The sequence below is a fragment of the Rhinopithecus bieti genome, unplaced genomic scaffold (assembly GCF_001698545.2).
Source record: "Rhinopithecus bieti isolate Rb0 unplaced genomic scaffold, ASM169854v2 scaffold_10657, whole genome shotgun sequence".
NCBI classification, from domain to species: Eukaryota; Metazoa; Chordata; class Mammalia; order Primates; family Cercopithecidae; genus Rhinopithecus; species Rhinopithecus bieti.
In genome coordinates, this window is record NW_016806691.1 from 199,006 (window position 1) to 226,093 (window position 27,088).

General features: G+C 46.0%; 2 protein-coding genes across 10 annotated transcripts in view; one reads left to right on the top strand and one right to left on the bottom strand.

The window, feature by feature from the left end:
- The window catches only part of RPS6KB1 (ribosomal protein S6 kinase B1), a 62,236-nt gene extending 55,822 nt beyond the window's left edge, over positions 1-6,414 (bottom strand). The window contains 1 exon segment of the mRNA XM_017877453.1: positions 6,175-6,414. Within this exon segment, the coding sequence (XP_017732942.1) occupies positions 6,175-6,315 (141 nt within the window). The 5' untranslated portion in view covers positions 6,316-6,414.
- Positions 6,415-6,544: 130 nt separating this feature from the next.
- TUBD1 (tubulin delta 1) overlaps positions 6,545-27,088 on the top strand; it is a 35,028-nt gene continuing 14,484 nt past the window's right edge. Inside the window, exons 1-7 of one of the 9 annotated variants that reach the window (XM_017877412.1) lie at positions 6,549-6,801; positions 7,326-7,364; positions 8,475-8,685; positions 12,968-13,115; positions 18,418-18,634; positions 21,179-21,410; positions 24,895-25,059. In XM_017877412.1, coding sequence (XP_017732901.1) covers positions 8,514-8,685; positions 12,968-13,115; positions 18,418-18,634; positions 21,179-21,410; positions 24,895-25,059 — 934 coding nt within the window. In that variant the 5' untranslated portion in view covers positions 6,549-6,801; positions 7,326-7,364; positions 8,475-8,513. Of the gene's footprint in view, positions 6,802-7,325; positions 7,365-8,474; positions 8,686-12,967; positions 13,116-14,192; positions 14,322-18,417; positions 18,635-21,178; positions 21,411-24,894; positions 25,060-27,088 lie in introns of those variants that run through there. The other 8 variants (XM_017877410.1, XM_017877411.1, XM_017877417.1 and 5 more) reach the window with 8 other exon arrangements.

A 27,088-nucleotide genomic window follows, 5' to 3' on the forward strand; every position in this document is an offset into this window, starting at 1 on the left:
CCGAGTAGCTGGGATTACAGGAGCCTGACACCAGGCCTGGCTGATTTTTTTTATTTTTAATAGAGACGGGGTTTTCATCTTGTTGGCCAGGCTGGTCTCAAACTCCTGACCTCAGGTGATCTGCCCGCCTCGGCCTCCCAAAGTGCTCCCAGGGTGGCATGAGCCACCCTGCCTGGCCAGGAAACTCTTTACTCCTAATTTTTTTCTGCTATCTTAAGCTTTATGGGCCTATCCAATGTCTTTACTCTGTTCATTAGGATTGACAAGATTCAGTAACTTAGAGGAAATGGAAGAAAGGGTAGAACTTTGCCTAAACTCTTGGGTTATTTAAAAAATAGTTGCTGTGGCCAGGCACGGTGGCTCACACCTACAATCCCAGCACTTTGGGAGGCCGAGGTGGGTGTATCACCTGAGGCCAGGAGTTCGAGACCAGCCTGGCCAACATGGTGAAACCCCGTCTCTACCAAAAAAATACAAAAAATTAGCTGGGTGTCATGGCGGGCACCTGTAATCCCAGCTACTTGGGAGGCTGAGGCAGGAGAATTGCTTGAATCTGGGAAGTGGAGGCTGCAGTGAGCTGAGATTGCGCCATTGCACTCCAGCCTGGGCGAATAGAACAAGAAGACTCCGTCTCAAAAAAAAAAAAAAGAGAGAGAATAAACCCACTCTGGAAATTCTATCAGTTCAACTAATGAAGATATAAAGCACCTTCCTATCCAGTTTTTTCCCGTGCCCTGCTCCAAAGCCACTGTCATAGAGAACCAACATAACTGATAAGAGTATGGTATATGGTATACATAATGAAAGTAATCTCATATTTGATTACTTCAAATATGAGATTATTTCAAATTCTGAATTAGAGTACAAAGTGAGAATTTTTAAAATTGCATTACAGTTTTCTACTACTCTTAATGCTATAGAGAGCAGAGAAGATTCCAATATTTTTGCAATCTAATTAAATTCTCTGAAGGAAAACTTCTCCTTAGTTTCAATTCACTGCCCCAAATGATATCATCAACAGTGAAACAAAAAAACAAACAAAAAAGACACCTTCCCCCCAAAACTCCCCTTTTACCAATAGGCTTTGATTATATTCCTCTGAGATATTTAAACAGAATCTTTTTTTTTTGTTTTTCTGAGATGGAGTCTCACTCTGTCGCCCAGGCTGGAGTGCAGTGATGTGATCTCGGCTCACTGCAACCTCCACCTCCCGGGTTCAAGAGATTCTCCTGTCTCAGCCTCCTGAGTAGCTGGGACTAGAGGTGTGCACCACCATGACCGGCTAATTTTTGTATTTTTAGTAGAGACTGGGTTTCACCATATTGGCGAGGCTGGTCTCCAGCCCCTGACCNGCTATAGAGAGCAGAGAAGATTCCAATATTTTTGCAATCTAATTAAATTCTCTGAAGGAAAACTTCTCCTTAGTTTCAATTCACTGCCCCAAATGATATCATCAACAGTGAAACAAAAAAACAAACAAAAAAGACACCTTCCCCCCAAAACTCCCCTTTTACCAATAGGCTTTGATTATATTCCTCTGAGATATTTAAACAGAATCTTTTTTTTTTGTTTTCTGAGATGGAGTCTCACTCTGTCGCCCAGGCTGGAGTGCAGTGATGTGATCTCGGCTCACTGCAACCTCCACCTCCCGGGTTCAAGAGATTCTCCTGTCTCAGCCTCCTGAGTAGCTGGGACTAGAGGTGTGCACCACCATGACCGGCTAATTTTTGTATTTTTAGTAGAGACTGGGTTTCACCATATTGGCGAGGCTGGTCTCCAGCCCCTGACCTTGTAATCCACCTGCCTCGGCCTCCCAAAGTGCTGGGATTACAGGCGTGAGCCACAGAGCCCAGCCTTAAACAGGATCTTTTTTAAGTTAGATAGCAGATATTCAACTTTGTCCATAAATGTATCAGTTTAGTCTCCTCATCTTTTAATCTCTGACAAATTAAACTATGTAAATACCTATATTTACTAATGCATAGTCACTCTGTAATGCACCTTGAAAGGCACATCTCTCTAAATGGGATCAATCATTTAAAAAAAAATACACACTATGATACTACAGTTGTAAAACTACAGCACCTCTAGTTTAACTGCAATTATTAAGTCTCTAGGCATATGAGGGTAAATCTGAATGATTGGTTCCTTAGCAATGACAAGACAAGCTGTATTTCTGTGAACTAGCTAATTGCTTAATACACCAGGATATTTTGAGAGTACTGTACTTTATGTACTTATTTCATGTAACCCTCATGTTTTCTAGAAAACGTCTGAGATTAAGGAATTTACTCCAGATCACAGAGTGAGTATGGCCAAAGGAATATGAATTCACTTTTGACATACCACAAAGAGGAACTTTATAAACATGACTAGTAAATGCAGTGAAGAACCCGTGCAATGAAGCTTGCTGAATTGAGTCAGAAGACACTACCACTATGCGATCTTTGGCTATCATCTGGCCCATGCCTCAGCTTCCTTACTATAAAATGAGGAAGACTACTCTGATATGCACCAATGGTTAAAAACTTTGTGTAATAAATAAAGGCTATAAATTCACAAATAGAACTATTAGAAGATTTTCTAAGAATCTAAACTTCTCTCATTTTCCGGAATTCTTTTTATTTTTAATTTCAGGGTAATCTGGATGTCACTGAATCTCCTTGGATTGCCAACCCAATTCTACTCCAAATCTTCCATTATCCATCTTGAGGCACCTCTTAGAATAACACACTAAAAAGAAACATTTTCAACTCCAAAAAGTGTTGCTAAGATGTATTTTACAGAAGTCTCTTCCTCAAAATCCTCTTTAATTGCCTTTGCTCTTTCCCCAGACTTTCTCTCCCCAAGGTCGGGGCTATATTTCTTTCTCTTTCCTATTTCCACCAATTTTTCTGACCTCCTCCTCATACCCTCTCAAAATCCTACTTGCTTATACCCAGCAGGACAAAAGCCCTGGAACACCTACTGCTCTTGAAACACAACAAGAAAGTGAAAAGAAAAAGTCCCAGTTCATACAGGAATTTTAATGCAGTACTGTACTTTCAAAAAAGAATAAACCTGGCCGGGCGCGGTGGCTCACACCTGTAATCCCAGCATTTTTGGAGGCCGAGGCAGGCAGATCACCTGAGGTTGGAAGTTCTGGACCAGCCTGACCAACATGGAGAAACTCCGTCTCTAGTAAAAATACAAAAATTAGACGGGCCTGGTGACAGGCACCTGTAATCCCAGCTACTCGGGAGGCTGAGGCAGGAGAATTGCTTGAATCTGGGAAGTGGAGGCTGCAGTGAGCCGAGATTGCACCATTGCACTCCAGCCTGGGCGAACAGAACAAGAAGACTCCGTCTCAAAAAAAAAGAGAATAAACCCATTCTGGAAATTCTATCAGTTCAACTAATGAAGATATAAAGCACCTTCCTATCCAGTTTTCTCCCGTGCCCTGTCCCAAAGCCACTGTCATAGAGAACCAACGTAACTGATAAGAGTATGGTATATGGTATACATAATGAAAGTAATCTCATATTTGTTTCCAATTGTATTTAGTGTACCATTATGTTCGATTAAGAGGCTAACTGGAATTCCGTATGAAAACATCATTAAAAAAGCACACACCGGCCGGGCACAGTGGCTCACGCCTGTAATCTCAGCACTTTGGGAGTCCAAGACGGGTGGATCATTGGAGCTCAGGAGTTTGGGACCACCCTGAGCAACATGGTGAAACCCCATCTCCACTAAAATACAAACAGCCAGGCATGGTGGTGTGCGCCTGTAGTCCCAGCTACTCAGAAGGCTGAGGCATGAGAATCGCTTGAGCCCGGGAGGTTGAGGCTGCAGTGAGCGGAGATTGGGCCACTGCACTCCAGCTTGGGCTACACAGTGAGACTGTGTCTCAGAAAAAATTAAAATAAAATAAAATAAAATAAAAAGCCTGGTTAGGTGGCTCACACCTATAATCCCAGCACTTTGGGAGACCGAGGCAGGTGATCACCTGAGGTCAGAAGTTCAAGACCAGCCTGGGCCACATGGTGAAATCCTGTCTCTATTAAAATACCAAAAATTAGCCGGGTGATGTGGCGCGCCCCTGTAATCCCAGCTGCTCAGGAGGCTGAGACAGGAGAATCGCTTGAACCCGGGAGGCAGAGGCTGCAGTGAGCCAAGATTGCGGCACTGCACTCTAGCCTGGGAGACAGAGGGAGACCCTGTCTCAAAAAAAAGCCAGGCTCGGTGGCTCACGCCTATAATCCCAGGACTTTGGGAGGCCAAGGTGGGCGGATCACAAGGTCAAGAGATCGAGACCATCCTGGCTAACACAGTGAAACCCCATCTCTACTAAAAATACAAAAAATCAGCCAGGTGTGGTGGCATGCACCTGTAGTCCCAGCTACTCAGGAGGCTGAGGCAAGAGAATTGCTTGAACCCGGGAGGCAGAGGTTGCAGTGAGCCGAGATCACGCCACTGCACTCCAGCCTGGGTGACAGAGCAAGACTGTCTCAAAAAAAAAAAGAAAGAAAGAAAAGAAAAAGCACACATCTCAATATCCACTTTCTAAACCATGTGATTTTGATTTAGTCTCATTTGATTATGAAAAGAACAGTATTGGCCAGGTACGGTGATTTACACCTATAATCCCAGCATTTTGGGAGGTCAAGGCTGGTGGATCATTTGAGGTCAGGAGTTCAAGATCAGCCTGACCAATACAGTGAAACCCCATCTCTACTAAAAATACAAAAATTAGCCAGGCGTGGTGGCGCATGCCTGTAATCCCAGCTACTCGGGAGGCTGAGGCATGACAATCGCTTGAACCCGGGAGGCTGGGATTGCAGTGAGCTGAGATCGCACCATTGCATTCCAGCCTGGGCAATAGAGTGAGACCCAGTCTCAAAACAAAACAAAACAAAACAAAATAAACAAACATAAAGAACAGTATTATTTTAGGCCACTTAGTTCCTTAAAGTGTTCAAAGTTCTTTATATATACCATCTCAATCTTTTGTCAACAGTAGGGCAGGTGTCAGAGGAAAAAACCGAGGGTGAGGTAAGGGAAAGGAAGCCCCTATGTAATTAGAGCAAACATCTGACAGCAGTCATTAACCCATGTATTCAACTAGACATTGGAATTTAGATGCTAAACTACCAAGAGGTTATCAACTGATGATCAGTTGGTCCAGGATTAGTGGTTTAGTATGACAACATTTTTGAACTTCAAGTGCAATTTGTCATTTTTTGATAAATGTATCTAGGGGAAAAAAAGATATTCCATAAAGATTAACAAACCACTAAGCCAGCCAAGGTAAAAGCAAGCTATGCATTAGGAAATACAATTCTAAATTTAGTACCCTAAATTACAGCAAGGAAAGCCCTCATACCACCATTCACAAGTCTCTGTTCAGGCAACTTATTTCTGGCAAGCTAAATCAAGGCTGTCAACACTGTTTTTTTTTTTCACCCCAAAATTACATTAATTATTCTGAAAAAAATACTCAACTTGGGGAAAGGTTTACAAGTGCCGTGTGTCCTCATAAATGCTTATTTTAAAAGTCACACGGAAGGGGGTTTTAAAAAAAAAAGCAAACAAACAAACCCTGGAAGATTGGAAGATGCAGCAGAGCCCCCTTGCTCCCGAAATAAAACTCCTGGTGGCTGTAACAGCAGCGGCAGTGCTACTCCCGACAGAAGTTTTCAGCTGTCACTTCTAACAGCTGAGCGCTTCCTAGGAGAGAAGCGACAGGCCGAGAAGAGAGGTGGTTGTGGGAGGTCTGAAGATTTAATACTTGAAATTCTAGACTCGAAGGGAAACCCTCCACACTTCACCTGCACTTACGGGACACCCAGCAAGCGCAGCCCCCGTCTCCCCAACACACGCTCACGCCACGCGCGCCCCGCCACACTCAAGTCCAGCAGCTCGAGGAATCGACCACGCGTCCGTTCTTTCCCCCTTCAGACTGTTCGGGGCTGCGCTGACCTGGGGCTAAGGGTGCGACCTGCACCTGCGAGCCCCGCAGAGGCCTCACACCTAGGGCCATGTCCGCCCCGCCCGCTCCCCTGTCTCGGGCCGCGCGACCCTCAGCTCCTCAGGAGCCCCCGAGTCTCCACGCTCTAGGACACACCGCGCTTCCTGCGCCCGCGCCGCCACCCCGGCCCTGTCACCTCGGGCCCCCGGGGACCCGGGCCTCACCCCCTCCTCCAGCTCATCCTCTGAGCCCGCGTCCTCTGGCTGGTCCAGGTCTATGTCAAACACTCCTGCCATGTCCTCAGCTTCCCTGTCTCGGAAGTCCGGCGCTGGGTAAAAGCCGTCCCGCCTCCTTCGTCGCCTCATGGGCCCGGACCCGCCGCAGCCACCACCGCCGCTGCCGCCATCACCGGCTGCTTAGGCTCAGTGCGTCTGCGCCTAGGCCCTAGACTGGCTCCTAAAGTTCAGCGCAGGAGCATGCGTACAGGGTTCCGTGAAGCCAAACTGTGGGCAGTGGACATGCGCAGAAATATCGCCAGGGGTCCAGGTGCTGGCAGAAACATGCGCAAAACACCAGCCGAAGCCGCGCTTGGAGACTAGAGCACGCGCATTGTCAGCTAAAGCGTTCGTTAGGCATTGAGCATGCGTACCATATCTGAAGTTCGTAAATTGAAATTGAACATGCGTAATTAATCTTTCTGAATAGGAAAAAATATATACACAACAAAAACTCTCCGTTTATGGAACATGCGCATTCGTTCTCAGGTGTTTCGTGTTGAAAGTGAGCATGCGCATGGTGAGTAGGTTGGTCTGAAGTTTGAACGCGACAGAAGTGCTTGTCCGCGTCTGGCGGTGAGTCGTGTTACGTGTGGGGAACTCCTGGGGCCTGTGGGGAACGGGAAACCTTTTGGCTTTGCTGTTTACTAGTTCTGTGGGGTGGCCTTGGAAAAGTCAGTAACCTTTCAGAGCCTCAGTTTCCTTATCTGTAAAATGAGGATAATAAAATACCTACTTTGCCGTTTGACATTTTAAGCACAGAGTCTGTCTCACAACCCACGGCTCATTTCCAGTGTTGCATAGACCTGATGTGAAGTCTTTATCAAAAATTATCTATTTTCCTAGGTAAAAATAATGAGGACCTGCTCTAATATTTCTTTTGCTTTCTTTCTTTTTTAAAAGGAGACAGGGTCTCGCTATGTTGCCCAGGCTGGTCTGGAATCCCTGGGCTCAAGTGATCCTCCCGCCTCGACCTCCCAAAGTACTGGGATTACGGGCATAAGCCATTGCGCCCGGTTAATATTTCATATGGTTTTCTTTCTCCAAGCTCCATCTTTCTTGCTGTCCTACCTGAGCTAAACACAAAATCTTTCTTACAGGTTTTACTAAAGTTACCAGGCTAGACTATTGGAGAAAGCGTAAGTCATATTTAGAAGAGAGAAAATTAATGTTAATTGAATGTGCAATGTTGAGCTCACTTCTGCATTCTACATGTTCTTGTGGTGTGAAGGGTGGTACTACTAATTTCTTCAATCGGCATTTGTTTTGTCTTGTTTTTATTTTTATTTTTTAATTTTAATTTTTTTTTTTTTTTTTTGAGACAGGAAGATGTCACTCTGTCACCCAGGCTGGAGTGCAGTGGCAACATCGTGGCTCACTGCAGCCTTGACCTCCCAGGCTCAGGTGATCCTCCCACCTCAGCCTCCTGAGTAGCTTGGACTGCAGCCGCACACCACCGCGCCCAGCTAATGTTTGTATTTTTTGTACAAACAGGGTTTTGCCATGTTGACCAGGTCTAGAACAGCCAGGCTAACGTGATCCTCCCAACTCAGCCTCCCAAAATGCTAGCATTACAGGTGTGAGCCACGGCACCCAGCCTCTTTTTTTCTTTTATCACACCTCAACTGAGGAGAATGTTTTGTTTTAAATGTATGTTTAGGAAAAAATTGAGTATAAATCAGATTTTGGAAACTATTGAGCTGTGTATGAATGGATTCATGTACAGTAAATCACAAATTCCAAAACCATATAGAGAGTAAGATAACTTCCTTGAATGACTGGCTCCTTAGACAATGCAGCTGTTCTATCTCCAACATTGTATATGTGTGTGGCATCTTAAAATGACTTTTTGGGCCGGGTGCGGTGGCTCACGCCTGTAATCCCAGCACTTTGGGAGGCCGAGGTGGGCAGATCACGAGGTCAAGAGTTCAAGACCAACCTGGCCAACATGGTGAAACCCCGTCTCTACTAAGAATACAAAAATTAGCCAGGCATGGGGGCATGTGCCTGTAATCCCAGCTACTCAGGAGGCTGAGGCAGGAGAATCGCTTGAACCTGGGAGGCGGAGGCTGCAGTGAACCGAGAGTGTGCCACTGCACTCTAGCCTGGGCGACAAAGCAAGACTCCATCTCACGGGAAAAAAAAAAAAAAAAAGACTTTTTATTGATATATAATTAACACATATGGCATTTTATTTGTTCTTATTAGTAATGTAGTAGTTCTCAAAGCCTATTTTTTTTCGATTACAGGTTGTTTTTAGAGGTAATACACCTAGTTTGTGGCTCAGCATGTCAATTGTAACAGTGCAACTTGGTCAGTGTGGCAATCAGATTGGTTTTGAAGTTTTTGATGCTTTGCTTAGAGACTCACAGAGTTCTCATGGACTCTGCTGTAAGAGAGAGAATGAGGCATATCAAGCATCTTGCAAAGAGAGATTCTTCAGTGAGGAGGAGAATGGAGGTAGGTGTGGCCCACAGTCCTCTCCTTTACTCTGATAGAACCAACCCCTTCAAAGCCAGGCCTTCCACATGGTTTTCAAACCCCATTCCTTCCCATCTCACTAGGGAATGACTTTGTTTTTGTTTTTCATTTCTATGTTAATAATCTTTGCTTTTCCAGTGGCATTTTCCCTTCCACATGCTCAGATCTCACCAATTTAAAACCAATGAAACAAAACTCATCTCTTGACTATAACTTTCGTCTCCCTTGTTATCTCTTTGCCTTTCATCTAAGATTCTCAAAAGAGGACCCTGCTTAATCACCTATGATCCTGCTTCTGCCTCATAGCACCATTGAAGCTGCTCTAAAAAAGGTTTCCAGTGACCTCCGAATCACCAGATTCAACTACTGTTTTTCTTTTCTTTTTTTCTTTTTCTTGTAGAGACAGGTTCTTGCTACACTATGTTACCCAGGTTGGAGTACAGGTGCATGCTACCATGCCTGGCTCTTTCTTTTCTCTCTCTCTCTTTTTTTTTTTTTTTTTTTTTTTGAGAGAGTCTCGCTCTGTCACCCAGGCTGGAGTGCAGTGGCGTGATCTTGGTTCACTGTAACCTCCGTCTCCTGTGTTCAAGCAATTCTCCTGCCACAGCCTCCCAAGTAGCTGGAATTACAGGTGCCTACGACCATGTCTGGCTAATTTTTGTATTTTTAGTAGAGACAGGGTTTTGCCACGTTGGCCAGGCTGGTCTCGAACGCCTGATATCAAGTGATCCGCCTGCCTTGGCCTCCCAAAGTGCTCGGATTACAGGCTCTCTTTCTTTTTTCTTTCTTTCTTTCTTTTTCTTTTTTTTTTTTTTTTTTAAGACAGAGTCTAGCTCTGTCACCCAGACTGGAGTGCAGTGGTATGATCTCGACTCACTGCAACCTCTGACTACCAGGTTGAAGCAATTCTCCTGCCTCAGCCTCCTGAGTAGCTGGGACTACAGGCATGCGCCACCACACCCAACTAATTTTTTTGTATTTTTAGTAGAGACAGTGTTTTATCGTGTTGGTCAGACTGGTCTCAAACTCCTGACCTCAAATGATCTGCCCACCTTGGCCTCCCAAAGTGCTGGGATTACAGGCATGAGCCACCGCGCCCAGCCTCTTTTTGTTTTCTTAATTCACTTTACTTCTCTACTGCGTTTGATAAAAGTAACATATAAAAACTCTTTCCAACCGGGCACAGTGGCTCACACCTATAATCCCAGCACTTTGGGAGGTCGAGGCAGGCAGATCACTTGAGGTCAGGAGTTAGAGACCAGCCTGGCCAACAGGGTAAAATCCTATTTCAACGAAAAATACAAAAATTAGCCAGGTGTGGTGGCGCATGGCTGTAATCCCAGCTATTCGGGAGGCTGAGGCAGGAGAATCACTTGAACCCGGGAGGGGGGTTGCATTGAGCCGAGATCTCACCACTGTACTCCAGCCTGGGAAATAGAGTGAGACACCGTCTCAAAAAAAAAAAAAAAAAAGGCCAGGTGCAGTGGCTCACCCCTGTAATCCCAGCCCTTTGGGAGGCCGAGGCAGGTGAATCACCTGAGGTCAGGAGTTCGAGACCAGCTTGGCCAATATGGTGAAACCCCATCTCTACTAAAAATACAAAAAGTAGCCTAGCATAGTGGTGCGTGCCTGTAATCCCAGCTACTTGGGAGGCTGAAGCAGGAGAATCGCTTGAACCCGGGAGGTGGAGATTGCGCCATTGCACTCCAGCTTAGGCGACGAGTGAAACTCTGTCTCAAAAAAAAAAAACCTCTCTCCTTGAACCTCCTTCTCCTAGTCACCCCACTTTTCTTCTCCAGTTGTTGCATCTCCCCTGTCCTCACTTGCATAGTTCTCTCTGGGCAATTTCAGTCCCTCTCATAGTTTGCTACATTTATTACACCTGTGACTTTCAGCCCTCTAGCCCAGCCTCTCTTACAAGCTCTAGACAGATTAGTGAATATCTCCACCTACATCTCTTGTATGAACCTCAAACTCAACATTTCTATACCCAAGGCATTCATTATCGTTCCTTATGCTCTTGCTGCATACATACCATCAAACAAGATCTACTTATTTGACCTCCTATATACTCCTTGACTGTTCTTCCCTTGCCACCTTCATTGACATTGCTTTAGTCTGGCTTTTGTTCTTTCTTACCTGGACTGTCTCAAGACACTCCTTTTAGGATTCCTTGCCTGGAGTCTACTGTCTATCACATCCATCCTCTATATTGCTGTGTTTAAAAAGACATCTAACAGCTGGGCACAGTGGCTCACTGTAATTCCAGTGTTTTGGGAGGCCAAGGTAGGAGGATCGCTTGAGGCCAGGAATTCAAGACCAGCCTGGGCAATAGAGCAAGATTCTGTCTCTACAAAACAAAATATAAAAATTAGTTAGGTGTAATGGCACACACCTGAAGTCCCAGCTACTTGGAAGGCCAAAGTGGGAGAAGTGCTTGAGCTCAAGAGTTTGAGGCTGCAGTGAATTATGATCAACAGACATCTAACTATTCCTCGCCTGCTTGAAAAATTTTGGTGGTTGGCCGGGTGCAGTGGCTCACGCCTGTAATCCCAGCACTTTGGGAGGCCGAGGCGGGTGGATCACAAGGTCAGGAGATCGAGACCATCCTGGCTAACATGGTGAAACCCCGTCTCTACTAAAAAAGACAAAAAAAGACATGGTAGCTGTGGGTCGTGGTGGCGGTGCTGTAAGTCCCAGCTACTCAGGAAGGCGGGGCAGGGAGAATGGCGGTGACCCAGGAGGCGGAGCGCTTGGCAGTGAGCGAGGTGTCGACGCCAGCTGTCACTCCGAGTCCTGGGCAACACGCTGAAGAGCAAGACTCTGCTCAAAAAAAAAACGTTGCGGTGGTTTATCGTGGCCTAAAAGATAAAGTTCAAGCTTTTCTAGCATTGCCTATAAAGATTTCCAAGATTGAGCCCTACCTGCTTTTCATCCGCATCTATCACTTCTACCCTATCCTTCTCCATCCTCTGCTCCAACGGTTCTGAGCTGGATGTTGTACCCATGGAATTTTGTACCTCCAAATATGATGCTCCTTTGGTGTGGATTTGTTTGGTCATATCATGTTGCAGTGTGATTAAGTGTTGATGTATTTATCTTTCCCACAAGTCTTTTTTTTTTTTTTTGAGACGGAGTCTCACTCTTGCCCAAGCTCGAGTACAGAGGCATGATCTCAGCTCACTACAACCTCTGTCTCCTAGATTCAAGCAATTCTCATGCCTCAGCCTCCTGAGTAGCTGGGATTAGAGGCACATGCCACCAAGTCTGGCTAATTTTGTTTTTTGTTTGTTTGTTTGTTTTGAGATGGTGTTTTGCTTTTATTGCTCAGGCTGGAGTGCAGTGGCACAATCTTGGCTCACTGCAACCTCCACCTCCCAGGATCAAGCAATTCTCCTGCCTCAGCCTCCCAAGTAGCTGGGATTACAGGAGCCTGCCACCACGTCCAGCTAATTTTTTGTATTTTTAGTAGAGACAGGGTTTCACCTTGTTGGCCAATCTGGTCTTGAACTCCTAACCTCAGGTGATCCACCCGCGTCAGCCTCCCAAAGTGCTGGGATTACAGGCATGTGCTACCGCACCCGGACAATTTTGTATTTTTAGTAGAGTCAGGTTTTCACTGTGATGGCCAGACTGGTCTCTAATTCCTGGCCTCAAATGATCCACCTGCCTCAGCCTCCCAAAGTGCTGGGATTACAGGCATGAGGCACCACGCCCAGCCTCCCACCTGCCCTTTCTAAGGCTAGTTTGATGTCTTCATCTCTGTATTCCCAGCACAGCCCGTGGCACATCATAAGCATTCAGCGTATGTTTGTAGTCTTGACCCAGGTACTCTTATTTTTTTCTTTTTTTTTTTTTTTTTTGAGACAGAGTCTCACTCTTTTGCCCATGCTGGAGTTCAGTGGTGCAACCTTGGCTCAGTGCAACCTCCACCTCCCAGTTTCAAGCTATTCTCCTGCCTCAGCCTCCCAAGTAGCTGGGATTTACAGTTACGTGCCACCACGTCCGGCTAATCTGATCCAGGTATTCTTTTAGGCCCGCACTGATTCAGCCTGCTTAGCAAATGCTGGGCTTGGTGAACATCTACATATGCCTGCTGCTGCCCACTGGGATTTCTAAGCAGTATGGCAGATCTTTCTATCTCCAACCCCTGGAATTTTTTTTTTTTTTTTTTGTATTTGGACACTTATGCTCTGAATTACCTAAATAAGATGTAAGAAATATTTTTTCTTTTGATGTTTTGTTTTGTTTTCCCCTCTAGTTCCAATTGCCCGGGCTGTTCTTGTTGATATGGAACCCAAAGTTATCAATCAAACACTGTCAAAGGCTGCCCAGTCTGGCCGATGGAAATATGGTCAACATGCATGCTTCTGTCAAAAACAAGGTTCTGGAAACAACTGGGCATATGGGTAAGAATAATTCCTTGTGATTTTCAATTTAGTGACAGCTACACAGTCGGTTAATAGATAGCGAAGTTAGAACTGTACAGTTGATATACCAAGCACATAATCTTGAAATTGCTGTTTTAGATTTAGAATTTGATTTTACAGGCCGGGCGCGGTGGCTCAAGCCTGTAATCCCAGCACTTTGGGAGGCCGAGACGGGCGGATCACAAGGTCAGGAGATCGAGACCATCCTGGCTAACATGGTGAAACCCCGTCTCTACTAAAAAATACAAAAAACTAGCCGGGCGAGGTGGCGGGTGCCTGTAGTCCCAGCTACTCGGGAGGCTGAGGCAGGAGAATAGCGGGAACCCGGGAGGCGGAGCTTGCAGTGAGCTGAGATCCGGCCACTGCACTCCAGCCCGGGCGACAGAGCAAGACCCTGTCTCAGAAAAAAAAAGAATTTGATTTTACCCAGAAGAAACTCTCATTCCATGCCTATGTCTGTGCTTAAGGTACAGGTAATGTTGAACTCAAGGATCTCTTTCAGCAGGGTTTTCCATCTTCCTCACTGTCATGCTGCAAACTAACTTACCAAGATATAACAACTTACCAGATATAATATCCATATCTGGCAGATATCTCAATGATAGAATATACTACAAGACAGTAGTTCCCAAACTTTGCTGCATATTAGAATTTCCTGAGGTTCTTTGGAAAAGTCCTGATGCCTACGGCTCACTTCGAGAGATTCTGATTTTTTTTTTTTTTAACCACAGCACTGAGTTTTATTAGGGATTCCATTCAGGTTAAATTTCTAGGAATGAGGGAGTCCTAGTTAGAGGACCAAAAGCCCACAAAGCCTCCTCAGATCTCATAGTGAACCACCGAGTCAGGTTCTTTAGAGGGGTCACTGCCTTGTTCCAGGTACAGATTATTGCAAGGATACTGCTTTGGTCCCACAGGCTGGTAGACAGGGTACATGTCCCCCACCCAGAAGATGAATGTCATGAAAGCCATGAAGCCAAACAGCTGCATACACATGACATTCCAAGAAACAGGTGTGGGGGACGTATCCACACGATTCCTGGTATACGTGTCTAGGTGCCAGTGCGTTGGTTCACCCCAGTTCAACCTCAGGTCCGGCTGGTCCCAGCTATACCATGGATTCCTCTCATGCTGTGAGCGGTCAGGGAGCTTTGGGTAGTCGCCATACTGCATGCCATCATCCGGGTAAGGCTCGTAGTCTCCCACACACATATTATACTTCTTGGGGGCAGCGGCCCGTCCTTCTGGGGTCCTAGGATAGGACGCTGGGAGCATGTCATTGGTCATGCGGGAGGCTGTCCGTGCGCCCAGTGGCACCACGTTCTGGGATGCCCTTTGTGGCCACTGGATTCCCAGGAACCCGGCCCTGGCCACCGCCATCTTCACCTTCACGTTTCCCTTCTGCTGAGATTCTGATTTAACTAGTTTGGGGTAAAGGCCTGATGTTGGATTTTTGGTGGTTTTTTTTTTTTTTTTTGAGACGGAGTCTTGCTCAGTTGCCCAGGCTGAAGTGTGGTGGCGCGATCTTGGCTCACTGCAAGCTCTGCCTCCCGGGTTCACGCCGTTCTCCTGCCTCAGCCTCCCGAGTAGCTGGGACTACAGGCATGCACCACTATGCCCAGCTAATTTTTGTATTTTTTTAGTAGAGGCGAGGATTCACCATGTTACCCAGGCTGGTTTGGAACTCCTGGCCTCCAGTGATCCACCTGCCCCGGCCTCCCAGAGTGCTGAGATGACAGGTGTGCACCACTGGCCCGGCCTGCTATGGGATTTTTTTAAAGGTCCCTAGGTGACTTTAATGTGCAGCAATTTTTTTTTTTTTTTTAAGGCAAGAGTCTCACTCCATCGCCCAGGTTGGAGTGCAGTGGTGCCATCTCAGCTCACTGCAACCTCTGCCTCACGGGTTCAAGTGGTTCTCCTGCCTCAGCCTCCTGAATAGCTGGTACTACAGGCACACGCCACCACGCCCGGCTAATTTTTGTATTTTTAGTAGATACTGTATTTCACTATCTTGGCCAGGCTCCTGTCAAACTCCTAACCTCAAGTGATCCACCCGCTTCCACCTCCCAAAGTGCTAGGATTACAGGCATGAGCCACTGTGCCCAGCCGTGTGCAGCACAATTTGAGAACCACTGCTTCAGGACTGTTGTTAGGAATATTAAATATTATACTGTATCATACACTTGTAGAACTACCTGGTATTATTGAAAGCTCCAGGTAAAGGAATGGCCACTATTTACGCCCGTAATCCCAGCAATTTGGGAGGCCAAGGCAGGAGGATCACTTGAGCCCAGGAGTTCAAGTCTAGCCTAGGCAACAGAGGGAGGCCCTGTCACTACGAAAAAATTTTAAAAAGACATTAGCCAGGTGAGGCTAGGCACGGTGGTGCACGCCTGTAATCCCAACACTTTGGGAGGCCAAGGTGGTGGATCACTTGAGGTCAGGAGTTTGAGACCAGCCTGGCCAACATGATGAAACCCTATCTCTACTAAAGATACAAAAATTAGGCCTGTTGCAATGGCTCACACCTGTCATCCCAGCACTTTGCGAGGCCGAGGTGGGCAGATCATCTGAGGAAAGGAGTTTGAGACCAGCCTGGCAACACGGTAAAACCCTGTCTCTACTGAAAAATAGAAAAAATTAGCTGGGGCTGGGCGCGGTGGCTCACACCTGTAATCCCAGCACTTTGGGAGGCCGAGACGGGCGGATCACGAGGTCAGGAGATGGAGACCATCCTGGCTAACATGGTGAAACCCCGTCTCTACTAAAAAATACAAAAAAAAAAACTAGCCGGGCGAGGTGTCAGGCGCCTGTAGTCCCAGCTACTCCGGAGGCTGAGGCAGGAGAATGGTGTAAAACGTGGGAGGCGGAGCTTGCAGTGTGCTGAGATCCGGCCACTGCACTCCAGCCCGGGCGACAGAGCAAGACTCCATCAAAAAAAAAAAAAAAAGAATTAGCTGGGCGTGGTGGCGGACACCGTCCCATCTACTCAGGAGGCTGAGGCAGGAGAATCGCTTGAACCCAGGAGGCGGAGGTTGTGGTGAGCCCAGGTCATGCCATTGTACTCCAGCCTGGGCAACAAGAACAAAACTCCATCTCAAAAAATAAAAAATAATGTTTTAAATTAAAAAATTAGATGGGTGTGGTGGCCTGCGCCTATGGTCTTAGCTTCTTGGGAGGCTAAGGCAGAAGAATCACTTGAACCCGGGAGGCAGAGGTTGCAGTGAGCCGAGATCACGCCACGGCACTCCAGCTTGGGCAACAGAGTGAGAATCTGCCTCAAAAAAAAAAAAAGAAATTAGCCGGGCGGCTGGGTATGGTGGCTCTTGCCTGTGATCCCAGTAGTTTGGGAGGCCGAGGCGGGCGGATCACTTGAGGTCAGAAGTTTGAGACCAGCCTGCCCAACATGGTGAAACCGTCTCTACTAAAAATATAAAAATTAGCTGGGCGTGCTGGACTGCGTCTGTGGTCCCAACTAATTGGGAAGCTGAGGCAGGAGAATCACTTGAACCCAAGTGGCAGAGGTTTCAGTGAGCAGAGATCATGCCACAGCCCTCCAGCCTGGCCAACAGGGCAAGACTGCATCTCAATAAAAAAAATTAGCCAGGGATGGTTGCATGCGCTTGTAGTTCTAGTTACTTAGGAGGCTGAGATGGGAGAATTTTTTGAGCCTGAGAAGTCAAGGCAAGGCTGTAGTGAGCTGTGATTGTGTCACTGCACTTCACATTTCACTCCAGGCTGGGTGATGGAAAAAGACCCTAACTCAAAAAGGAGAAAAGAGGTGGGGTGAGGGGTGCCAGGCGCCATGGCTGATACCTGTAATCCCAACATTTTGGGAGGCTGAGGCAGGCAGATCACTTCAGGTCAGGAGTTTGAAACCAGCCTGGCCAACATGGTGAAATCCTGTCTGTACTAAAAATACAAAAATTAGCCGGGTGTGGTGGCGCTCGCCTGTAATCCCAGCTACTCAGGAGACTGAGGTGGGAGAATCACTTGAACCTGGGAGGCAGAGGTTGCAGTGAGCCGAAATGGTGCCACTGCACCCCAGCCTGGGCGACAGAGTGAGACTCCATCTCAAAAGACACAAAAACAAAAACAAAATAAAAAAGGAGAAAAGGAATACCCTTAGCCTACAAAAGAAAACTTTTGGAGGAAGGTTAAAAGAAGTTGCTCACTGGGCACAGTGGCTCATGCCTGTAATTCCAGCAATTTGGGAGACTGAGGCAGGAGAATTGCTTGAGGCCAGGAGTTCACAACCAGGCTGGGCAGCATAGTAAGACCCTGTTTTTAAAAAAAAAAAAAAGTTGCTAATGGGTACAAAAATACAGTTAGATAGAAGCAATACACTCTAGTATTCAATAATACAGTAAGGAAATTATAGTTAATAATTTATTGTATATATCAAAATAGTAAAAGTAGCCAGGCGCAGTGGCTCACACCTATAATCTTAGCACTTCGGGAGGTCGAGGCAGGCTGATCACCTGAGTTCAGGAGTTTGAGACCAGCCTGGCCAACATGGTGAAACCCCGTCTCTACTAAAATACAAAATTATTATTTTCTTTTGGTGTGGTTTGGGCACCTGTAATCCCAGCTATTCGGGAGGCTGAGACAGAAGAATCTCTCGAACCCAGGAGTGGGAGTGAGCCAAGATCGCGCCATTGTACTGCAGCCCCAGTGACGAGTGAAACTCTGTCTCAGAAAAAAAAAAAATAGCTAAAGGAGAAGAATTGTAATGTTCCCAACACATAGAAAAGATAAATGTTTGAGGTGATAGATATCCCATTTACCCTGATTTGATCATTACACATGTGTACACTTACCCAAATATCACATGTACCCCCAAAATAAGTACAACTATGAAAACCCCAAATATTAAAGTATCTGATTAAAACCTCAAAAATAAAGAGAACTTTCTATACTCTGTAAATTCCCTCTGCTAGCAGTCCTGTTCACCTGCTAACCCATTTATGCCAGAGGTTGCAATTTTTTAACTTTTTGCATGCGTGAAAAATCAGACCTTAGCAATGACCTTGAGCAATAGGTTATAAATAACTCCCACATGCTTAGCGTTCCAATAATGGAACACTAGGCATAAGTGGGTTAAATATATTCAACTTATGTATTTAAAATTTTGTCAATCAGGATACCTGTACCTTTCATAATAGTTCCTTCACTTCCATAGTTTTGAAAAACCCTGTCTATCCTGTATCTGTCCCTCTGCATCACATATCTGTGGTTAAATTGAAAAGTGTTTGTGTTTGTTTCTTTTGCCATTGCATAGTTACTCTGTTCATGGACCCAGGCACGAAGAATCTATAATGAACCTAATCCGGAAGGAAGTGGAGAAATGTGACTCTTTCAGTGGTTTTTTCATCATAATGAGTATGGCTGGGGGCACAGGATCAGGAATAGGAGCTTTTGTTACACAGAATTTACAAGATCAGTACTCAAACTCATTGAAAATGAATCAGATTATTTGGCCTTATGGAACTGGTGAGGTATGAACATGTTAATTGAAAAGTTTATGTATTATGTTCTTTGCAATAGAAATAAATGTGGGTAAAAGATTGCTCTCACCCTTTCATTGGAAATGTTAAGTTACGGCTTCCAGAATGGTTATATAATATGGTACTTTCATGAGTACCATATTATATATGGTGTATATATATATCTTCGCTTAAACTTTTCCAAACAGATGGGGTATCCTTGTTTTTAAAAATTTCAGAGAGGCCAGGCGTAGTGGCTCACGCCTGTAATCCCAGCACTTTGGGAGGCCAAGGCGGGCAGATCAGGAAGTCAAGAGATCGAGACCATCCTGGCCAACATGGTGAAACCCTGTCTGTACTAAAAATACAAAAATTAGCTGGGCATGGTGGCACAGGCCTGTAGTCTTAGCTACTTCGGAGGTTGAGACAGGAGATTCGCTTGAACCTGGGAGGCAGAGGCTGTAGTGAGCCGAGATCGTGCTACTGCACTCCAGCCTAACAACAGAGCGAGATTCCATCTCAAAAAAAAAGTTTTTTTTAGAGAATGGCTGGACGCAGTGGTTCACGCCTGTAATCCCAGCACTTTGGGAGGCCAAGGTGGGTGGATCTCCTGAGGTCAGGAGTTCGAAATCACTCTGACCAACATGGAGAAGCACCATCTGTACTAGAAGTACAATAATTAGCTGGCTGTGGTGGCACACACCTGTAGTCCCAGGTACTCGGAGGCTGAGGCAGGAGAATCTCTTGAACCCGGGAGGCAGAGGTTCCAGTGAGCCGAGATCATGCCACTACACTCCAGCCTGGGTGACAAGAGCAAGACTTCTTAAAAAATAATTTTTTTTGGCCGGGCGCGGTGGCTCACGCCTGTAATCCCAGCACTTTGGGAGGCCGAGGTGGGCGGATCACGAAGTCAGGAGATCGAGACCATCTTGGCTAACACAGTGAAACCCCATTTCTACTAAAAATACAAAAAATTAGCTGGGCGTGGTGCAGGCGCCTGTAGTCCCAGCTACTCGGGAGGCTGAGGCAGGAGAATGGCGTGAACCCGGGAGGCGGAGCTTGCAGTGAGTCGAGATCACGCCACTGCACTCCAGCCTGGGCGACAGAGCGAGATTCCGTCTCAAAAAAAAAAAAAAAAAAATTTTTTTTCAGAGAATGGCCAGGCCGGGGAGCTCATGTCTATAATCCCAGCACTTTGGGAGGCTGAGGTGGACAGATCATTTGAGGCCAGGAGTTGGAGACCAGCCTGGCCAACATGGCGAAACCCCATCTCTACTACAAATACAAAACTTAGCCAGGCGTTTTGGCTCCTGCCTATTGTCCCAGCTACTTGAGAGGCTGAGGCAGGAGAATCGCTTGAACCTGTGAAGCGGAGGTTGCATTGAGCCAAGATCATGTCACTGCACTCCAGCCTGGGCGACAGAACAAGACTTTGTCTCAAATAAAAAGTCAGAGAAGGTGATTGTGCTTCTTCTCTCAGGATCCGATTCCTGAGAATGTCTCTCTTACTCCAGTATATAAAGCAGACATCTTGACCTCATGTTGGGATTCATGGTGCCATTGCCACCTTCAAGTAATTTTTATTTCTTCACATTGGGAGAAAATGTCTTTTTTTTTTTGAAACAGAGTTTTGCTCTTGTTGCCTAGGCTGGAGTGCAGTAGCGCAATCTCGGCTCACCGCAACCTCCGCCTCCCTGGTTCAAGTGATTCTCCTGCATCAGCCTCCCGAGTAGCTGGGATTACAGGTGCACGCCACCACGCCCGGTTAATTTTGTATTTTTAGTAGAGACGGGTTTTCAATGTTGGTCAGGCTGGTCTCGAACTCTCGACGTCAGGTGATCCACCCACCTCAGCCTCCCAAAGTGTTGGGATTACAGGTGTGAGCCACCGGGCCCAGCTTGAAAATTTCTATATAAGCCAGTTTCCTGTTGATTAACCTAGTTGAAGAAACAAATCAGGCGAGACAAGTCACTACAAGAAATGAAGTAGGAAATAAGTATGAAAATAATGGCCAATTTTTGTTGTGCCCATACAAGGCATTGTTCTGTGTTTAACTTGCATTGTGTCATTAATCCTTACAGTTCTAGGAAGCCATTACAAATGAGGAAACTGTCTGGGCGCAGTGGCTCATGCCTATAATCCCAGCACTTTAGGAGGACAAGGCAGGTAGATCACTTGAGGCCAGGAGTTTGAGACCAGCCTGGCCAACATGGTGAAACACTGTCTCTACTAAAAACACAAAAATTAGCTGGGCATGGTGGCACAAGCCTGTAATTCCAGCTGCTCAGGGGGCTAAGACACAAGAATCTCGAACCGAGTGGCCGAGGTTGCAGTGAGCAGAGATGGTGCCACTGTACTCCAGCCTGGGTGACAGAGCGAGTCTCTGTCTCAAAAAAAAAAAGGGAAACCGAGCATAGATTAAAAAACTTGTCCAAGATCATACAGCTAGAAAGTGACAGAGCCTGGATTTGAACCCAGCCAGGATGCCTTGAGAATCTGTAATCTTAACCATTGTTCTCTCCTACCTTTCTTTTTTTCTGACCTTTTCCCCTCCAGGTTATTGTTCAAAACTACAACTCCATTTTGACACTTTCTCACTTGTACCGATCTTCAGACGCCCTCCTTGTTCATGAGAATGATGCCGTCCATAAGATCTGTGCAAAACTGATGAATATCAAGCAGATCTCCTTTAGTGATATCAATCAAGTCCTCGCACATCAGCTGGGAAGTGTGTTCCAGCCTACTTACTCTGCAGAAAGCTCATTTCACTACAGACGAAATCCACTAGGTATTTGTCCCTCTATATGTTAATTATAGGAAAGCCTTATGTTCTGAAAGCTTCAAAGTTTATTCTTTCTCTCTCCTCCTCTACCTGAAGATACACTTAAGTCTTGCTTATCTCAAAACCCTTTCTTCACATCTGCTTAGTTCTCTGAACTGTCTTATTGAAAAACTTTGAGAAGTTGCTAAAGGGCAGTGGGTATCCACTGCTTTTCTTCAGGATTCTTTCTCTCTTTTTCTTTTTTTAATAGAAACCACATTGAGATATAACTCACCTAGCATGCAATTCACCCATTTAAAGTGTACAAGTCAGTGATTTTCTTTTTTTTTTTTTTTGAGACAGAGTCTTGCTGTGTTGCCCAGGCTGGAGTGCAGTGGTGCAATCTTGACTCACTGCAACCTCTGCCTCCTGGGTTCAAGCAATTTTCCTATCTTAGCCTCCTGAGTAGCTGGGACTACACTACAGGCACATGCTACCATGCCCAACTGATTTTTGTATTTTTAGTAGAGACGGAGTTTCACCATATTGGCCAGGCTGGTCTCAAATTCCTGATCTCAAATGATCCGCCCATCTCGGCCTCCCAAAGTGCTGACATTACAGGCGTGAGCCACTGCACCCAGCCCTAGCCTTTTCTTAAGTACGGCAGCCAGACTGAACTCTGGCTTTGCAGTTTTTTATTTTTTTTATTTATTTTATTTATTTATTTATTTTTTGAGACGGAGTCTTGCTCTGTCGCCCAGGCTGGAGTGCAGTGGCTGGATCTCAGCTCACTGCAAGCCCCGCCTCCCGGGTTTATGCCATTCTCCTGCCTCAGCCTCCCGAGTAGCGGGGACTACAGACGCCCGCCACCTCGCCCGGCTCGTTTTTTGTATTTTTTAGCAGAGACGGGGTTTCACCATGTTAGCCAGGATGGTCTCGATCTCCTGACCTCGTGATCCGCCTGTCTCGGCCTCCCAAAGTGCTGGGATTACAGGCTTGAGCCACCGCGCCCGGCCTGCTTTGCAGTTTTTAAAAGCGTAAGTCAGATCCTGTTGCTCCCCTTTTCAGAACCTTCCTGAGGTTTCCCGTCTCATCCAGAGTTGTCAATGTGGGCGTCACCATAGTGTGTGGAGATTGGGAATTCAAAGAGGTCTGAGTCTGCCATGTGGCGTGACTTTCCATAGTTGTGCTCTGACAGAAGGTGAGGAGTGGGGTTGGCCCAAGACTGGGATTTTGCCAGAAAGAGGAAGACTGATTGAAAGGCAGGCACTCCATGGATTAAGGTCTCAAGGAGGTTTAAGAATGGTTAAGGTGGCCAGGCAGGGTGGCTTACGCCTGTATCCCAGCACGCTGGGAGGCTGAGGTGGGCGGATCACCTGAGGTCAGAAGTTTGAGACCAGCCTGGCCAATATGTTGAAACCCTGGCTCTACAAAACATACAAAAATTAGCCAGGCATGGTGGTGGGTGCCTATAATCCTAGCTACTCAGAAGACTGAGGCAGGAGAATCGCTTGAACCCGGGAGGCAGAGGTTGCAGTCAGCTGAGATTACACCACTGCACTCCAGCCTGGGCGACAGAGCGAGACTCTGTTTAAAAAAAAAAAAAAACACACACACACACAATGGTTAAGGTAAGAGTAGCTGAACAAGAAAGCTGGAAGGGAGAGCAGATTGCAACAGTTAATAATTCATGCATTGGCCGGGCACCATGGCTCACTTCTGTAATCCTAGTGCTTTAGGAGGCCAGAGTGGGAAGATCACTTGAGGCCAGGAGTTCGAAGCCAGCCTGGGCAGTGTAGCAAGACTTCATCTCTACTAAGAATTTAAAAAGTGGCCGGGTGTGGTGGCTTATGCCTGTAATCCCAACACTTTGGGAGGCCAAGATGGGCAGATCACCTCAGGTTGGGAGTTCGAGACCAGCCTAACCAACATGGAGAAACCTGTCTCTACTAAAAATAAAAAATTAGCTGAGTGTAGTGGCACATACCTGTAATCCCAGCTACTTGGGAGGCTGAGGCAGGAGAATTGCTTGAACCTGGGAGGGGGAGATTGCAGTGAGCCAATATCACGCCACTGCACTCCAGCCTGAGCAATAAGAGCAAAACTCCGTTCCCCCAACAAAAAAAAAAACAGGCATTGTGGTGCGCACCTGTAATCTCAGCTACTAGGGAAGCTGAGATGGGGCTGTCACTTAAGCCCAGGAGTTCGAGGTTGCAGAGCTTTGATTGTGCCACTGCTCCAGTCTGGACAACAGAACAAAGCACTGTCTAAAAGAAAAAAAAAAAAAAAAAAGCGATTCTCCTGCTTCAGCCTCCTGAGTAGCTGGGATTACAGGTGCCCGCCACCACACCTGGCTAATTTTCATATTTTTAGTAGAAATGGTGTTTCACCATGTCAGCCAGGCTGGCCTTAAACTCCTGACCTCATGATCTCCCCACCTCAGCCTCCAAAAGTTCTGGGATTACAGGCGTGAGCCACCGCACCTGGCTCATATTAACTTTCATATTAACAGGTTTTGATTAACAGATACAATATTGTAATGTAAAAATCTTGAGCCAGGCGCGGTGGCTCACACCTGTAATCCGGGCACTTTGGGAGGCCGAGGCAGGTGGATCACGAGATCAGGGGATGGAGACCATCCTGGCCACCATGGTGAAACCCTATCTCTACTAAAGTACAAAAAATTAGCTGGGCGTGGTGGCGGGTGCCTGTAGTCCCAGCTACTCAGGAGGCTGAGGCAGGAGAATGGCGTGAACCCAGGAGGCGGAGGTTGCAGTGAGCTGAGATCACGCCACTGCACTCCAGCCTGGCGACAAAATAAGACTCCGTCTCAGGCCGGGCGCGGTGGCTCAAGCCTGTAATCCCAGCACTTTGGGAGGCCGAGACGGGCGGAACACGAGGTTAGGAGATCGAGACCATCCTGGCTAACACGGTGAAACCCCGTCTCTACCAAAAAAAATACAAAAAGCTAGCCGGGCGAGGTGGCGGCGCCTGTAGTCCCAGCTACTCGCGAGGCTGAGGCAGGAGAATGGCGGGAACCTGGGAGGCGGAGCTTGCAGTGAGCCGAGATCCCGCCACTGCACTCCAGCCCGGGCATCAGAGCGAGACTCCGTCTCAAAAAAAAAAAAAGAAAAAAAAAAGACTAGAACAATATTTAGTGAACATAGAATGACAAGAAAAGCGTATCAGTTCTCATGTTTACTTTGTTTTCCTGGAGTTTACCTAAATATTTCATTCACATTTACAGTTATTCAGCTTCTAAATTGTAGTTTGCTTTTTGGCAAAGTGTATTTTCTCACTCATGCTCAAGTCGGTGCTAAAATGAAGCGAAGAGGTGGTGTGTAATAGACATTATCTCTGAAATTGTATTCATATTAAACATTAAATAATTCTGGTCTAAGAAGATAAAAAAACATTTGGTCCAGAAAACCTTCAAATCATGGTTTTATATAGACCATTGGCAACAATGTGGAATAAAAAAAATTAGTTCAGATTTTTTTTTTCTTTACAGGAGACTTAATGGAGCATTTAGTTCCCCATCCTGAATTCAAGATGCTGAGTGTTCGTAACGTTCCTCACATGTCTGAGAATTCATTGGCATACAGTACATTTACTTGGGCTGGCCTCCTCAAGCATTTGAGACAGATGCTCATTTCTAATGCAAAGATGGAAGAAGGTAAAGAGTAGTCCAAAATATGCAGCCCACAAGCTAGAAAAAATGTCCGTCCTGGAGTCTCTATATTGAGACTATATACTGGCTTGGAGTAGTTGAGATAATGGTCCTTCCTTCTGGCCTAGGGAGACTCCAGCAGAAACTCACCAGGGCATCCTAGGAGGGTTTCTTAATCACTTCACAGTTTCATTACCAAAAGACATTTCAAATGAGTGCCAGATTTTTTTTTTAATCAAAGTAATATAGTTTAAAAAATCAAGTAGCCAAAACTCACTTAAATATATACTTAAATCCATACATTGCACTATATTTAAAGTATATCTTACTTTTTTTTTTTTTGAGACTGAGTCTCGCTCTGTCGCCCAGGCTGGAGTGCAGTGGCGCCATCTTGGCTCACTGCAACCTCCACCTCCCGGGTTCACGCCATTCTCCTGCCTCAGCCTCCCGAGTAGCTGGGACTACAGGCGTCCATCACCACACCCGGCCAATTTTTTGTATTTTTAGTAGAGACGGGGGTTTCACCATGTTAGCCAGGATGGTCTCTATCTCCTGACCTCGTGATCTGCCCATCTCAGCCTCCCGGAGTGCTGGGATTACAGGCGTGAGCCACCATGCCCGGCCAATTATATCTCAGTTTTTTAAAAGGTCAAGTAATGGACCAGGTATGGTGGCTCATACCTGTAATCCTAGCACTTTGGGAGGTCAAGGCAGGAGAAGCGCTTGAGCCCAGGAGTTCGAGACCAGCCTGGGCAACATGGCAAAACCCCTCTACCAGAAATATAAAAAATTATCTGGACATGGTGACATGGGCCTGTATTCCCAGCAACTTGGGAGACTGAGGTGGGAGAATCACCTGAGCCCAGGAGGTCAAGGCTACAGTGAGCTGTGATCACACCACTGCACTTCAGCCTGGGTGACAGAGTGAGACCCTTTCTCAAAAAAAAAAAAAAAAAAAGTTAAGTAATGTCTGATATGAATTTATGACAAGGAAAACAGCAATCCTACACCTCCCCATTACACAGATGAAACTACTTTCAACGTCTTTAGCTATTTCATCTAGAATTTGCCTCCATAGTTATAAATGTTTTACTTATATTGTTATCTCTTGCATTCCTAGTGTGAAAATTGAGAATTGGGCTGGGCATGGTAGCTAATCCCTGTAATCCCAGCACTTTGGGAGGCCGAGGTGGGTGGATCACCTGAGGTCAGGAGTTCAAGACCAGCCTGGCCAACATGGTGAAACCCCTTCTCTACTAAAATACGAAAAGATTAGCCAGGCATAGTGGCAGGCACCCGTAATCCCAGCTACTCAGGAAGTTGAGGCAGGAGAATTGCTTGAACCTGGGAGGCAGAGGTTGCAGTGAGCCGAGATAGTGCCACTGCATTCCAGCCTGGGTGGTAAGAGTGAAACTGCATCTCAAAAAAAAAAAGAAAATTGAGAATTGAATCATCTTACACCCCGTCTACACACACACACACACACACACTCCCACATTCATATATATATATATATACACACACTGACATGTATGTGCGCACTCATATACACATACACACTCATATTTACCTTCATCCTTCCTCCTAACATACTTGGGAGTTAGATCAGTTTTCAATGTTTGTATTACTTTTGCTATATAAATATTAATTCATAGTAGAGCCTTGTACTGTGTACATAGATTATGTTCTTTTGTGTGTACAATTTATTTTTCCCTCCTGGAGTTGTTAATCATTATATTTATTTGGTTGATATTCCCTGTACCTATCACCAATTTATCCTCAAACTTTTCTGTAAAAAATGAATCCCTTCTCAGATGTGGTGGCTCACACCTGTAAGCTCAGCACTTTGGGAGGCTAAGGCAGGAGGATCGCTTGAGGCCAGGAGTTCAAAACCAGCTTGAGCAACAAACCAAGACCCCATCTCTAAAAAAATAATTTAAAAAAATTAGCTGGCGCATCATGGTGGCTCACGTTTGTTATCCCAGCACTTTGGGAGGCCAAGGCTGACGAGGTCAGGAGATCAAGACCATCCTGG